The 15,154-nt window shown below is 52.0% G+C and overlaps 5 protein-coding genes across 5 annotated transcripts; 2 read left to right on the top strand and 3 right to left on the bottom strand.

The window, feature by feature from the left end:
- Window positions 1-2,786: 2,786 nt before the first annotated feature.
- Window positions 2,787-3,285, top strand: CPAR01_08626 (uncharacterized protein; the record flags this gene model as incomplete). The annotated part of the gene is made up of 4 exons (XM_060492894.1): window positions 2,787-2,897; window positions 2,956-2,973; window positions 3,024-3,110; window positions 3,211-3,285. The coding sequence occupies 4 exons, from the start codon at window positions 2,787-2,789 to the stop codon at window positions 3,283-3,285; spliced, it is 291 nt and encodes a 96-aa protein (XP_060349264.1).
- Window positions 3,286-5,875: 2,590 nt separating this feature from the next.
- Window positions 5,876-6,725, bottom strand: CPAR01_08627 (emopamil binding protein; the record flags this gene model as incomplete). The annotated part of the gene is made up of 3 exons (XM_060492895.1): window positions 5,876-6,066; window positions 6,127-6,262; window positions 6,324-6,725. The coding sequence occupies 3 exons, from the start codon at window positions 6,723-6,725 to the stop codon at window positions 5,876-5,878; spliced, it is 729 nt and encodes a 242-aa protein (XP_060349265.1).
- A 537-nt stretch (window positions 6,726-7,262) lies between these two features.
- Window positions 7,263-7,533, bottom strand: CPAR01_08628 (glucose-repressible protein; the record flags this gene model as incomplete). The annotated part of the gene is made up of 2 exons (XM_060492896.1): window positions 7,263-7,356; window positions 7,412-7,533. 2 exons carry the CDS (start codon window positions 7,531-7,533, stop codon window positions 7,263-7,265), a joined length of 216 nt encoding a protein of 71 aa, XP_060349266.1.
- Window positions 7,534-8,966: 1,433 nt separating this feature from the next.
- On the top strand, window positions 8,967-9,988 carry CPAR01_08629 (uncharacterized protein; the record flags this gene model as incomplete). Its single annotated transcript, XM_060492897.1, has 3 exons — window positions 8,967-9,004; window positions 9,127-9,452; window positions 9,654-9,988. The coding sequence occupies 3 exons, from the start codon at window positions 8,967-8,969 to the stop codon at window positions 9,986-9,988; spliced, it is 699 nt and encodes a 232-aa protein (XP_060349267.1).
- A 2,439-nt stretch (window positions 9,989-12,427) lies between these two features.
- CPAR01_08630 (uncharacterized protein) lies at window positions 12,428-14,737 on the bottom strand (the record flags this gene model as incomplete). Its single annotated transcript, XM_060492898.1, has 4 exons — window positions 12,428-12,967; window positions 13,012-13,563; window positions 13,630-13,691; window positions 13,756-14,737. The coding sequence occupies 4 exons, from the start codon at window positions 14,735-14,737 to the stop codon at window positions 12,428-12,430; spliced, it is 2,136 nt and encodes a 711-aa protein (XP_060349268.1).
- Window positions 14,738-15,154: the final 417 nt, after the last annotated feature.

The raw sequence follows: 15,154 nt of genomic DNA on the forward strand, positions 1-15,154 counted from the left end.
AGCGACCCACCTCACATGTGGATCACGATAGCTTCACAAAAATACTAGAAAAACATACAACACCAGGTATTCGCTGGTCGTCACCGACCCAACTACTAATCCGGCCCTCATTGGCTTATCTATGGGAGAGCGGACGGGATCCCGAGTTTTCCAATGGGTATGGTCGTATGTGGTGGTTTGAAGGTGCCAAGTTGACCTTGAATGAAAGAAACCAAGCGAATGTCGACCACCAGACCTCGCTTGAGCTCCTACATCTTGCACGATGAATTCGGTATGGTTGTTACTGTATTCTATCTCAAAGCTATCTATCGCAGTATGTATCTCGGCGGTCGAGCAGCTTAAGCTACTCTGTTGATGGGGCAGCAACTACTTCGGCCACAGTATCTCAGCCCTGAAGATATCAAAGGCCTTCAGACAAGGTCCGCTTTCCCACAGTCGCACCTGAAAGCCGATTGAGTACGTATAGTCAATAGAATAAACCCCGACTGGCTTCGTTCTTTACTGCAAAAAATTCCCTTGAAACAAACCATGGGCGGCCCGTTCCAGTACGGGACTCACGGCAACCCAAGAACATCGGACTCGAAGACCCGACAGTGGACTACTCGGGGCTATCGCCTCAATACCTCGTTCGATAAAACATGAGATCCTCCGCAATAGCACAAAAAAGAGCCCAAAGGCGTTGTGGGGAGTCTGTTGTTCGCTGATCCGATTTGACGAGGTTTCGACGGCCCCCGTAACGCCCGATGATACACTTCCCACATACCGTCCGGTAGATCGTCTCCCTTCCCCGTCCTCTCTCTCTCTCTCTCTCTCTCTCTCTCTCTCTCTCTCGCACCCGTCGTAACATCTGAGATACTACACCCCAGAGGTAATCCACCAGTCGCCACGACGACTTGAGATGGTCATTAAAGATATGCTACATCTGAAGAATCGGATTCTCGTCACCGATTGCCTCAGTATGAGTCTCAAGGTGTAGAGGGGGTTGAAGACCCCACGTCAGGCCGTCCCTTATCGATACTGCAGGTGTGAAGACAAAAGGGTATCAGAGATTTCGGTATGTGGTGCCGATGGCGAGGCCGCCGTTGCTCGTCGCAGGAGGTAGTATTCGGACTATTTTTTTGGGGGGGGGGGGGGCGGTTCCTAACCGATTGGCCTTGCCCGGGAACCTGGGGACACTTGGTGATGGGGATTTCAACTACCGCCGATTGAGCTCTCGCAGTCGCTTCGAGGGACGAATTGGGAAAATGGGGGGAATGGTTCACAGTCCTGCCCTTTATCGTTAGTATCACTCTTGGCGGGCTACCAGAGAGCGGCAGGCATAGCTAAAGCTGCTGTCTCACCTTACTGCCGACTCTCACTCCATCCTGGCTTGGAGTGCTATCCTTCGCACATCGAAGGGAAGCAGATCGGAAATACCCAAGAGACTAGGAGGTGGGCGTGGACTGAAACTCCATGTGATTATCATTTTTGTCATTGCCAACGTGAACATGTTAACCGCACTCCAAGACAAGAGCTGGTTTGGGCTCTTGCAAGCTTGTTGATGTGTATCGGGCCTTGAAATACATCAGAAACAGAATTCCCCGTATTGGGGTCATTGGATATCATACGTCTACTTCATGATAACTCTTACATGAGACAACGTATCAGTGCTACTGCAAAGTCTTTGACCCCGAGTGCGCAACTAGTCAGCCTAGGACAGATACCGTTTAGCTTTATTCGATGAATTCAGATCTTATCAGAAGCTCTGGGCCCTTCCTACCTTATCCAAAAGGATTTCAGCTCGTATCAACCCAATGCCCCCATTGTATTGTTTGTACTGGTTCACGTAGATATCTCATTGACTATATACGGACAATGTACGCCAGATATGCTGTCAGAAACGCTCATAATATTCGTACCAGCGGTGTTGAAACAGTATATCCGCCATTTATAATGCCGATTCTTTCATCTTGTGAATGCATTCTTGTTCATGGCTCGGCGTATGGATGGTGGTGTTGGCCGAGCGGGTGTACCGGGTGACGTTGCTCGGTTTCGGTGGACTGAATAAAGACATCGTTTCCGGCCACGAGTGTATGGAAACATGACCCTTATGCCCTTAACTTATACTTGGAAACCTCGGTTGGAGCTTATAGAGGCAATGCTCTATGTCACGAACTTGGCAAAGTGCTACATGCTATGGCCTCGGCAGAGCCCAGCTCTCATCGGCTTTGCGCTCGATCTCATCTGGCTTTCGGCCTGTATGTAAACCACCCAATATCACTTGATCTTTGTTGAGCTTTGAGAAGTGTTTGAATCTCAATGGTCTCATTTCAGCATTAGTCTCGAATAGATTTTGAGCGGCTGAGCCCACGGAATGTGGGGGAAAGACGCCTTCATTCTCACACTTCACCTCGCCACGAAGAATGAGTGCAGCAGTAAATACAGCTCAATCTACACAGCCTGATTGTCCCGATAGAAGTAAAAATCAGAAGCATATTCGTCAGTGTCTCACGACTCCCTCTTAGGATATCCGAAAAGCATGGACTTAAATGATGGTAAAATGCGTTCAATTGATTTGACTTCCTGAAGGCTGTAATTTAGACCCACGAGAACAACGACAACATCAAGGGCGTCTTTAGGTCCACTTATAAAAAAGCATAGACTCCATGATCTAGATGTTTTTGACTCCTTACCAACCTGATACTTATACGCTGATGTCTCTTCTCATATCGCAGACACCTTCGCATCATCCTTGGCTTGAGCTGAATCACCAAGTCACAACTTTCACGCTCCAAATCAATCAAGCCATGAAGTTCCGATTCATCATCCTGCTATCCACAGCAGTTACTGCTGCTGAGGACGAGAATACGCGATGGTGTAATCACGAACCAAGTGATTCCGACTTTACTTGTGATGGTGTGAGTAAATTCATCATAAGATACCTTTGCAGACGACACGCGACTGATTCTGGCATAGAGACCATCCGTCTACTGTGTAAGTATCCCTAACCCGTACCGACGACTGGTGCTAACTTCCTCGAACAGTGTGACCGGATTCTCAATACCTTGGCGCAGCCAAAACGCAAGAAAGATCTCCCAGTCAAGCGCTCATGTGGCAGGCAAGGTATACATGTACGATCGAGAATTATACGGCTGCTGGTCTCATTGGTGTAAGTCCCCTTCTACTTGCAATTGATGCTGTAGCTCAGAACTCGAGCTGACCATGGGACAGCATGCCGCCTGCGTAAGAACGTGCACCAGCCACGGCCATGTCAATACCAACCCATATACCAGTGCTAAACGGTGATATTTTAACGATTCAAAGGTATCAGGGAAAGATTATCTTTGTTTGACTTGCCCGCTCAAAACGATTTAAGGAGAAAGGCGCTGGTCTTGGGGAGGCGGATGACTGTATCACACTTGTCTGGAGTCGTGTAGATGAGAAAACATTTCCCCGGCTGTCGTGAAATCAACTCGTGAGATGGTACACGTACTCGTAGTTTCTGTGTATGGCAACCCGAACAGCTATGCCTTCTGTGTTGCGTGACTAATAGGCGGGAAGATGCATCATCGGTCTTGCTCCGCGATGTATGATCCGCTCGTATCTACTGCTGGACTCCAAAGACACAAACACACACAAGGCAGTCAGACGATCACGTCATGTATATTCGGCCACATCTCCCGCTAGGTCTCACATCGGCTCTGCCCCGCGTTGCGCGCGATGGGACGGCTTACACTGTCGGTGGGCTTAGCAAGCTCACTTTTGTTACTGACTACATATCGAGTCTAACCATCAGCGCACAAGGAAAACCGCCGGCCATCTAATCTCCAAAGAGCCTACTTGGCCGCCGCCGGTCATTAAGCCCGACTGCAGGAATTTTTGTTATTTCAATGTGCCTCAATACATTGAATTTTGGAGGGACGATGAATGATTGCCTTGGCGAATGCACGACGATGACTGTGTTTGAGATAATTGATTTTTTTTCTGAGCAAGGAGAGACATTTCTTGACACTTGAGCATAACCCTATGTATTCTGCCCCATGACATCACGTAAAAATCCTAACATAACTTTCAGTGCGTTTAGCTATCAAGGCCAAGACTCTGAAAAGCAGTCGAGCGAGTAGCTAACCAACACCGGCCGTGACGAACTCGTTCTGGCGAAAAAGTAGACAAGCAACTTAAAACAGTGGTCTGGGCCGTCTCGGCAACAACCTAATTCTGGGGGAAATGACACTAAGAGCCTGCGCCTCTCTATCGAGGCGAGCCTCAAGAAGCTCCAGATCACGTACATTTACCTCACCACCTCCACTTTAGGGAGATGACCGCCGATCTCCCCGAGATCATGCGCTCGCTGAACCAGCTCTTCACTTCGGGCAACGTCTTATACTTTGACATCTCTGATACTTGCATCTGGGCTGTGGTCATGTGCAACGACTGTGCCCGGCATCAAGGCTCGGGTCAGTTCTCAGTGCATCAAGGCAGTTGGTCTGCTGCTGACCCGGACTTCGAGAGGAACATGATCCCAATCTGCCTGGCATAGAGTATGGTTTGGTATCGTGGAGCACGCTCGGCCGCGTGCCGTTCAAGCCTAGGGACTAGACTAAAGAAGTCGGCTTAAGATATGCACTCGACGAGTAACGGGCGCGAGGCGTTAGTGTCGGAGAGAAGGTTGCGTTACTTTGGTTGCTCTAGCATACGTCTTCCATAAGGCACCCCATGTTTCCCCCATCTTGGGCGGTCGAAAAGTCGATTACATTAGGATTCACATCGAGGCCCTAAGTCTATGGCTGGTGAGAGAGAGGACCTTGATGACATCGAAACTGCATGTCCTTTCGACATCGGTTTTCCGTACAACCTTTTGAGCGGGTATGACAAACGTGGCGCGAGTGGACTACAGGATATTTGGACTGCCAATATTTGCGGGATCTTTGATCATGTCGAAGACATTGACCCTATCTTACCGAGATTTCCATAGCTTTACTTACGTTTGATAGTTTATAGTCTTCGAGGCAAACAAGTCCGATTACATCATCTTCGTCATCGAGGGCCTGAGAAAGCCCGCGTATCTCATATACTTGATACTCTGGGAAACATAGATTTCGCCTGGTTGAGCTCGAGGGCGGCCTAAGCTGAAGGCAATTTGAACCTCGAAGATCATGTCTTCTTGCATAACTGTCATGCTGCCGGGTCATGAGCAACGAGAAACCTCAAGCTCCAGCGATCTTGGCGCTCTTCAGCGGATGGACCTGGATCTCCAGGGCGAAGTTATAGTTGGAAGAACGTAAGAACCAATTTAATTCGAACAAGGCTAGGAGACTCTAGAAAATATTCAAGACCAAACCCGGAACACCAGTTTGGACGCCTCCTTCATCTGGCGAAAGGAGCTATGAGTAGTATCTCCCCCTTCTGCTGTCGGCTCTTCCATGACTGTAGCAGATCCGATGGAGAAGTGTGTTGACGTCTCTGATCTGGACGGCTTCAATCTGGGCTACATCACTTCATCGGCCTCTTTTCGGAAGATGTCGTGAATCTGCTTGTGCCAAAGTCACGAAGGTATGGCATATACCTTGAGGCTCTAGAGCCTGCCTCGACGTTGCGCGAAACCGTTAAAGGGCTGAACTCGGCTGAGGGACGACCACGTAGGCAGTGAATATAAGTATGATACGTATCAGGAAGACAAGCCGGTCTTTGGTAATGACCACCTTTGAGAGAAGAATTAAGAGCAACAATGCGAGCTTCCCATGTAAGACTAAATAGCTACAAGGTAGGGTAGATAAGATGATTCAAAAGTTAAAAAATCGCACGAGGCTTCGATCAAAGGCTACGACAAGGGCAATTGGGCAACGGCTGACATTATGTAGTACATGAATAGCTTCATAGGCCTCGAGATATACGCTCATAGGTTCTTCCTGACGCCTTGGGCCTTGAAAGCAGCAGAAATCTCTCCATATGCCACGTAGATGGCATAGATCGGGATAAAAACCCATAGCATATTGAAGAAGACGAGGTACACCCAAAGGTACATGAAGTTGCTCGTGTCCAAGTAGATGTTGCCGGTCAGCCATTCGGGGCAGAAGGTCATGAATCCTAGATCATGTCAGTTGACCCACGCGTTCCCGGAACGCCAGACATCAGTTGCCAACTCACCGCCATAAAGCTCCGCCGTTGCGATGACAATCATCCAAATGTTGACCTTGGGGTCACGCTTAGCAATGCTGTAGCAGATCCACACCGCCAGCGGTCCGGCGCCGAACACCGTTAAGAGCTCCAACGAAATCACACCCTAGGGGCCCAACAAGTTAGCCAGCGTCTCGTCTCTGGAACAGCCCTTTTCGGCAACACACCAAGTCCGCGCCGGCCCATCTCTTATCAGCCCGCGCATAAACCATCCACAACTGCGCAAATGGATTGTTTCCGCCCGCTTGGGCGCCATAGATGCGATCTGAATGACCGAGGAAATTGGCCGGGGTCGGGTGGAAACCGCTGAGGTCGGCGTCGGGCACGTCGGCGAGAGGGATGTAAGAGAAGAAGCAGTGATAGAGGAAGCTGCCCTCGAGGAAGAAGTGGATCAAAGCATCAAAGGCGTGCCAGATGAAGAGGACGCGATAGCTCGTCGATGTGGCGGGGTGGAGGACTCGACGGGACACAGCGATAGCTATGGACAAGAGGACGACGGTTGCAGCCAGGGAAATGAGCGTTGTCTGATCGAACAGATCCGGCGGCAAGGTTGAAGATGTGTTGGACATGGTAGGCAGGAGCGTGTCGTGTAATTGACTCTATTCGTTCTTGATGATTGTTGGTGAAGCTGTGTCGCGCCAGTCGTAGGTTGTCAGGTCCAACAATCTTGCGACGTTCAAGCGAAGGATCCGTGCACCGGAACCCCAGGCCCGGTGTGGGGAAAGCATCAACGCAAGTGGAGACTATTGGTGAATTATGCAAGGATAGATGTTGCATCGAATGAAAATCATCATGATTTCAGATGGGATCTGGTGAAAGGACTAGAGGTGGCATACCTTAGTACGTTTGGTGTCTTGGATTAATTGGACAAATTAGATTGTGATTAAAGACAGGTTTTAGGGAACAAAATCCATGTTCGATCATGAAAGATGTCACTCATGAATAGGAAATCGATGTGGTCTTAGCAATGCAGTGGCATTAAAAGCTATTCTAGGTAGAAGATCCGTGATCAATTCCCAGGTATTCCTGCCTCATTGCGTGTCCCGATCCGTTCCAAACGCCTACTCGTTGAAAATTCCCTGGTGTTTGGGTATCGTGGGAATGATTTAGTGCTTGGCCTGCTCCTTGTATCCCTCGCCCTTGAAGTCGTGCTTGGACTCGTCGATCTTGTCGCCAACGGCATCCTTGGCAGCGGAGGCACTGAAGAAAGGTGTTAGTCAAGAGTATTGATAGAGGTGGAAGAAGGGAAGCTTACCGGTTGCCGATGGAGACGTTGTCATCCTTGGCGACCTGCTTGTTGGTCTCCTTGGAGGCGGTGGCACCGGCCTGCTGGACAGACTCGGAAACGTAGTTGGCGGCGTTCTTGATGGTCTCCATTGTGAAGTAGGTTGGGTTGTTTGGTTGGTTGGTTGGTGGTGTTGTTTGTTTGTATTGAGGGTTGATTGATTGTGAGTGTGATGAAGAGAAGAGAAAGGCTGATAGAGGTGGTGGGAAGCAGAGGTTTATATAACAAGTTGGCAGCAGTCTCGAGGCGCCCTCTCGTATGGAGGGAAGGCAGCTGCTGCCCCTTTTCGGCGTGGTGCCTTTCTGCCTTGCGGAAGTTGCCCCGCTGACAGGTTGAGTTCGATCATTCGAATACCTACCCGTCGGTAAGGAAGGAAGGCACCTCACGGGTGGGAGACAATGACACCTCAAGGAAGGAGGTACCTCCCGCTCCATCATAGCATGGGAAGGTACATCGCGGGTTGCCCCTCCGTCTGCCTGCCCCTCCCCCTCGTTTGATTCCTCGTCAAGTTCCCGAATGCAATAGTTTGGGCCGTGCCTATCGGGCTTGTCTCTCCCTGCGCGTGTCTTGCTCCTCCTCCGGGCTTGCCCACTCGTGGCTAGAGCGCAGTTTCACCCCATCTGGCAAAGACGCTCAGGGTCTATCATGTGAACTGAAGAAATGTCGTCATAGACTGTGACATCCTTCGCAGTTACTCCAGTTAGTGGGAGTTGAGGATGGATTGTATGGCCAATGCCCAGAAGCCAAAGGGAGATCTCTATCGAAAATGACCAAGAGGTGGCCCAGGTGGCTCCTTGCGGACCTTCCATGTCTGTTTAGCAGTCGCACCAGCCACAGATGAGGAGAGCTACATACAGCTCTTGCAACCTGCAGGAGCTTTGGGCAAGCTACCTACCGTGCATTCTCAAAGTGACGTCAGGAGGACGTAGACGCACGAACGTCATACCTAGGTGGGTAGGCACGGAATTGGTAGTGTCCCCGCATGGACCTGGATGGTGGACCTATTGTGTATGGGCCTGAGGCTGGGCTTCCACTTTCAGCATCCCACGATACATACATACGTACCTTGCGGTACTCTAAATCTTTGCGGCCCCATGCCATTGAAGGACCCCACTTGCATCTCTAGGCTCACAATACGATGGGACTTGTATGGTTGTTGGCCCATCCGCGATTGCAGCAAAGACAACCATTGCCACATGCAAAGAAGACATGTCCATTCTCGCGTCGGTCGCGTAATGCTGGCCACCGAAATACGTCAGTTTGTCGATTGCGAGCAGTGGCCAGCCAACCAGGCTACACGTCCTGTCTTCAGAGAGGATGGCATTTTTGCAAATCTCGATCATGCTGTCTACTTTCCCCACCCTCTCCGGGACATCATCTCCCATCATCTCCCATTATTGGAAAACACATCCACACTCTCCCGGTCTCACCCACGGAAGCCAAGCAGGCTCGCAGCCACAGTGGATCACACGATGAGCGCAAAGAGGGCAAGCAGTAAAAGCAGATTCGACGGGACGGGAGAGCTATGAACAAGCATCAACCACTCGAACTCAGCTTCACCGGGTGAGCACAGATCAATGAGCCTACTGGACAGCGCCAACCACCGTGTTGCTGATTCGCTGCGTTACAATAGAGCTCCATGCGAAGTGACGACACCGCCAGGTAGCTTTGTGCTTTGGGCCCAGCAAGCCATCCAAGGACCGTTCTGGACCACCCAAAGCGTTCGAGAATCCAGACAACATCGCAGCTGCCAACCCCCAGAGTCCGCGTCTGCCCCTCTGCCTTCTGGAGTATGGAGTCGGTCGTCTGGATGCGGCAAGATGCGGGTTTCAATTTGCACTTGCGCAGCCCGGCGAATTCCCGCAACCTACGAAACAGTTGACTGTTTCCCGATTCGCCCCTCCACAGCAAGCACGCCTGTATGTCATCGAGATCCCCGATGAACGAGCCACTGGGAACAATCACAACACGATGCGGAAGAAGGCCCGTCTCCTTCCCTTCCATTTACTGCGTAAGTCTTGCCTCCTGCTCCATACCTTATTATTGGTACATTCTGTCACTCTCAGCTTTATGCTCGGACGTTCTTCTCCGGTCAAAGGCGGCTGATTGTCCTGCAGCATGGGGGATTCTCCACGCTGCGTCTCATGTGATGCTGATGCCACAATTGCGGCATGGCCCAGCTTTACCCTTGGACGGACGAATACGATGCGAGGAAAAGACCGATGCGTTTCCCAACAGAGCAAGTACTTTCTCACGGGAGAGTATCAGGCGCATCTGCTCGTACCGTCTTACCTCGCCATCAATTCGGTTGACAGAATTCGTGCACGACAACATGCGGAATTTTCGCTGGGCCGCGTTGCACATCGTATCCACTCTCGTTCAGATCTTCGCCTACGTACACCAGCTTTTGATCTCGTGCCCCTCGTCGCGACGTTTGCCTCCTCCCGGTTTGCTTATACCGTGTCTCCATTGTCCGACTTCCCGAATCCGAAAACATCCCACGGAAACTACGTCACAGCAACGACATCGCCAAAATCACATCGGTAGTCGCTCTCGCTGTCCATTTTGCTTCTGAAGCACTAAAGCCACTATTACAGCGGACCTTGAGGAACCCGATTGCTACCCCTCTTCTGCCCCTCGGCTGGGCACGTCTCATTCTTAGACACTGCTTCCAACATATCCGTCCGCATTCCACTCAATAAGGTAAGGCCGTGTTATGTCAATCAGCGGGGCCTAGCGTCGTCAGGACATGAGCCTCGGAGTAACCTGAAGCCCCGCCGCCGTTCTAGAGCTACTTGTACGTCGTCAAGCTTTTGTTGGGCTGGCGACCCAATTCTGGGTTCCTCGTGTAAGCTTGTTGTCAGTGCTTGTTGACAGTCCTAGCTCCCTTGAACTTCGCTACGCCTTGTGCTTGTCAACTCTAGCCTGAACCCGAGACTCAAACGAAGCCGCGGCTCATTGTCCTAAGTTAGGCCCCTCATACGAACTGTCCTTCAATAGCTTCTCGCCGCGTGTCTTTCTGGTCAATGCAGCCGTTGGCGCCCCTGGCTTTACCCCTCCATACCATTCCATGGGCACGCGGGCTGTTGCATTTGGGGAATGCGCTCGATCGAATTACCCGTGCAGAAGACACAAGGAGAAGCGGCACCGAGATATGGAACGATTCGTCGATCGTGGACGCTAAGGCGCGCCTGGCGTGGCCCGCCTACCCAGCTTTTCCCCGTGCAGCGATTCTCTCAACCCCTGATGATCGATGCTACAGTTGGTCATCGACCGCATCGGCGGGTAAGTCCGTTCGGCGACGGGGGCGCGGGGCATCTCGAATCTCGACCTCAGGTCTCGGATTGCAGGGGCAGACCGCTCCGTGGCCGTGCCCTTGACTGAGGGGTAGGTTTGTTGTTATTCTGCCTTTGTTGGTTAGCACGGGAGAATCTGCCTGGAACGAGCTGCGCTTGCAGAAAATGGCTGTAGCAGGTCAAGCATGTGTAGCTTTGAAGACTGGGCAAGCATGCACCTACGGGAAACATGCTCAAGAGTGATATTCGTTCACCCGAGAAGAGGTAGTCCTTCTTTCCCATCTCGACTTCTCAATTCCTCATCTTCTGTTCTCTCTAATTCACATCTCTCGTCTCCCACTTCCTTAATTCATTAACGATAGGGTTACTGTTGGGAGGGCACCACAAGAGGACAAACAGAGTGGACTACATCTGATATACCAGTTCTGCCATGGTCATCGGCGACACGCTCCAGGATTCGATCTTCCCAGAGTCTGAAGATGCCACATAAGATATTCAAACTACTAGCTGCTAACGAGAACCAGAAATATACGATTGATAGATAGCAACGAACGAACGACATTCCCATCCCCTTCTTCCTCTCACACAGGACCACATCAGTACAGCGGAGACACATAAACTCCCATGCCAAATGGTGTTCGTGCCTAACACCAGCGACCTGAATTGCTTCGAAATGGATAATAGATCTAGACCTGAGACCAATGGATCTGGATACACTTCGGGGGTCTGAATACACTTCTGGGGTCTGAATACGCTTCCAAGTGGAATAACAGATCTGGCGAACAAGGGCCCGAAATGACATGGTCAAACCCTGCAGACGGCAGATCACCGCCTTCATCGAGGTTACACCGCAGGCGTAAAATCACTGGGGCCATGCGTGAATTAAGGGGACTCTGATATCGCTTACGGGGCTGATGCTATGTGGAAAATCAAATGAGACCCATAAGGCCCAGAGGACAGAGGAGGAAGTTTACACCTTGACACCGACAGAATCCACCCGTGGCAGTCAAGCGGCATGGCTGTCGGACAGCGTTGATGTTCTGTCAAGTGAGAGGGTGCTGAGGTGCACATATTCCGACCCAGCCCTATTGTCCAGATATTTCCATCTGGCTTAAGGAATCTCAAGGCTACGCGGCACATAAGCTGTATGCCCCTGTTGGTACGAGATATCTGCTGGCGCTGATGAGAGCATCCTGTGCAAGACCCCCATGCCATGGAACGCCTCTCGCATGTTTACATGCTGGCACGCACAACACCATATAGCCCAACTTGATTAAAGTTTTATACTATATGGCCTCAAACCTTCCTTGGAAGTCTAACATGGGTGTCATCGGCACATCTGTGACGATCTGGAATGATATATGAGGTGTCTCTCCAGTCCTGGATGACCTTCCACTTCATACACGTGAGAGTGAGACAGTATCGGGCAGAAATCGGGCATCACGAAGACACACCATCACATCCCACTTTGCTCACATCACCTTCGCCGCGCGCCGGCGAGCTTGCGATGTAGGGTAAACCGCATCCAGTAGAATCCCACATGTCTTCTTCCGATCGCGACATCGAGAAAATGCGACAACATGCTAGCTGAAGCCGAATTGTCCCCGAGGCGCCCAACGCGTACGATAATGCCAATCTTTCGCAAAACATGGTCTCAAAGTCCGGCGAAGGCGCGACCTCGAACATGCCCTTACTGCAAACGCAGCTTCAATGGTGGCGTCAACCGGCCGACAATCTCGGCATGCACATCCTTCAACCCCTGTAAGACATGTAAGTCCTCCGCGTGCAGTGCCCCCTCTCCTTCTCCTCCTTCTTCCGCCGCCAGCTCAGCCGGGAAAGGCTTCCAAGGCCGCTCGTCGGCCTTGCACTTATCCCACCCGGCAATCCGTCCGTCAGCAGCAACCGCAGCCGGCGGCGGCACGATGCCCTTGTGCAGATACGCCCTCATCTTCTGGATCGCGCAGATCGAAGTCGCGGCGAGGGTGCAGTGCCCCTCGGCCTCGAGCTCAAAGACGCCGGCGCCGACGAATTTCCGGGACGCGGCGACGGCCTGGGCTAGCGGCGTGACGGGGTCGTGGGTGTTTCCGACAAAGAGGATCGGGAACGAGGTGTTGACGGGGTCGGGGGATTCGAGGTTCACGTCCCAGCCCGGGGAGGGGAATTTGGCTTGGATGTCCCAGCCTTCGCAGTGCATCATGAGAGGGAAGAACTTGAGGCCGAAGGGAGTCAGCTGATCATATACAATTCTTGGTAAGACTGGCTGATGGGACTTACGACGTCAGCGAAAGAGGTGACCTTGGATACCTTGTCAAAGACTTGCTCCAGAGTCTCATTACGCTGGTAGAGAGGCCCGTCAGCAGATGTTCTTCCTGGCCCATGCTTCATATTTGCCCTCACCTTGTACCTCCGGTCACTGCATCCAATCGCCTTGGGGCTCTCCTCGGGATAAATGACCATCTTGAGATCCGCGTCACAGGTGAAGCCGAAATCAGGCGCAACCACCACATCGGAGAGGTCATCGCCCACATGCAGACGGTTCAGCAGAACAGCCAATAAGGGAAAGACCTTGGTGGGAGAGTATAGCGAGGTGAAGAGCAGCTTCCGTATGTCGGCCTCCAGTAGCACGATGGGCATATTTCCCGCGCGGGAGACGACGATGAGTGGATCAGCCCGGAGCTTGGCCATTGTCTGCTCGTATCGTTTCTTGATTTGCGCTGAGCTGCCGTCGCCTAGACGGTACAGGGCACATGCGTCCCTGGCGAGGTGGCAGTAGTAGAAGAACCTTTCTAGGACTGCATCGGCGTCTCGCATGGCTGAGATCCACGTCTAACACACTTTTTTTAGCATCCAAGTGACCTGGACAACGATGATATATCACGGATACGAACTCACAGGTATATCGTACTCCTTGGCATCAACGACGCCATCCAGAATGAGTCGCCCGACCGCATCAGCTGTTTAACACAAATAAGATCAGCCCTTACTATCTTACATGAAGGACATTGGGCTGCCACGTACGATACATGGCCGCAAAGGTTTGTCCTAGGAATGTGCCATAGCTGAACCCCCAGTAGACTAGTTTCCCCTTTGTCGAAGGAGGAGCAGCTTCGCTGGGTGACAACATGCCGGCACTGAGTGGCGTGGTGTCGAACCCGTTGTCCTCAAGCCAGGCATCGTGTGCGCCGATGATGCTTTTCATATCTGCCGCTACATTAGGCGTAGCCATGTATTCGAATCCGCCCTCCTCGACATCCTTCTGGGAGCACAGCTTGGACAACGCCCTGGCACGCTGTGCAAGCTGGTCCAAGGCGCCGGACGTGGCATTTGGCAGACCGATGTCGTGAGCCATTGCCAGCCAGGTCAGTCTGTGCATATAAGCAAGGTTATTAGCCGCGGCTGAGGGTTGCTCGCCGGGCTTGGTGTCGACAAAGCAGTCAGCCCGTGGGGTCGTGGCGCCAATGCCGCGGGGATCGAAGCCGATGATGTCGACGCTGCCTCCGGCGGCGGCCTGGATAGTGGGGCCGAACGGCGGGAAGGTGAAAGTGGTGCCTGGCCCGCCGGGTCCGCCCGGGTTGAGGAGAAGCGGGGACTCGGAGAAACGCCCCGTCTCTAGGCCGTGGCCGAGAGCGGGGAGGAGAACCATAGCGACATGGACCTTGGGGTTATCGGCAGACTGAGTCAAGGGCCGTTGGTAATCCATCGGCACGGTCAATCGGGCGCACATGTAGCCACGGCCCAGGGGAAACATGCCGGGTAGCTCGCATCGCACCCAGAGGAGCTTCTCGCTCGTGGGTATGTCATCCCAATCGGTGAAGACTGGGAAGGGGCCTTGTTCTGGATGAAGGATGAAATTGCTGCCATGGAACCATTCACTGAGTTTCCACGACCAGAGCACAAATAGAACGACAGCGAGGACGAGAGGCCTCCTCCAAGATTCCGCCTGCCGTGAGTGAACGGGCCGATAGAACGTGTTCGACTCAGCGAAGCTTTTCGCCGACATGATCGAGAAAACGAAAGTGGCAAAGAGGTGTCGAACAAGAGTCAGACGATAAATGGACCGGTGGTGCTATAGCTATGGATGGGCAAGGTAAGGTAAGGTAGGAAGAGAGAGAGGCGAGAAGATGCCCCAACGACTACGTCGGTGATGAGTTGACGTTTGGCTCGCACTGATGCCTGTCAGCAGCAGGATTCTGTACGCAGTACGGATACTCCGTAGGCGACATACTCTAAGACGCGGCTACTGCACCATCAGCGCGGCACGCCGCACGACAGTTTGGCGCTGGCCAGTCACAATTTGGGATCGGCGAATCATCCTTTTCCGTCGACCTCTTGGCACGGCGATCCGATGATTTCAGCAACTTGTCGAGTAATTGAGATGCAGTAAATGCAATGCATGCATGAGGGAAATTTCCCCTGA

The sequence above is a fragment of the Colletotrichum paranaense genome (genome assembly GCF_030867605.1).
Source record: "Colletotrichum paranaense strain IMI 384185 chromosome Unknown Scaffold_6.1, whole genome shotgun sequence".
In the NCBI taxonomy this organism is placed as follows: domain Eukaryota; kingdom Fungi; phylum Ascomycota; class Sordariomycetes; order Glomerellales; family Glomerellaceae; genus Colletotrichum; species Colletotrichum paranaense.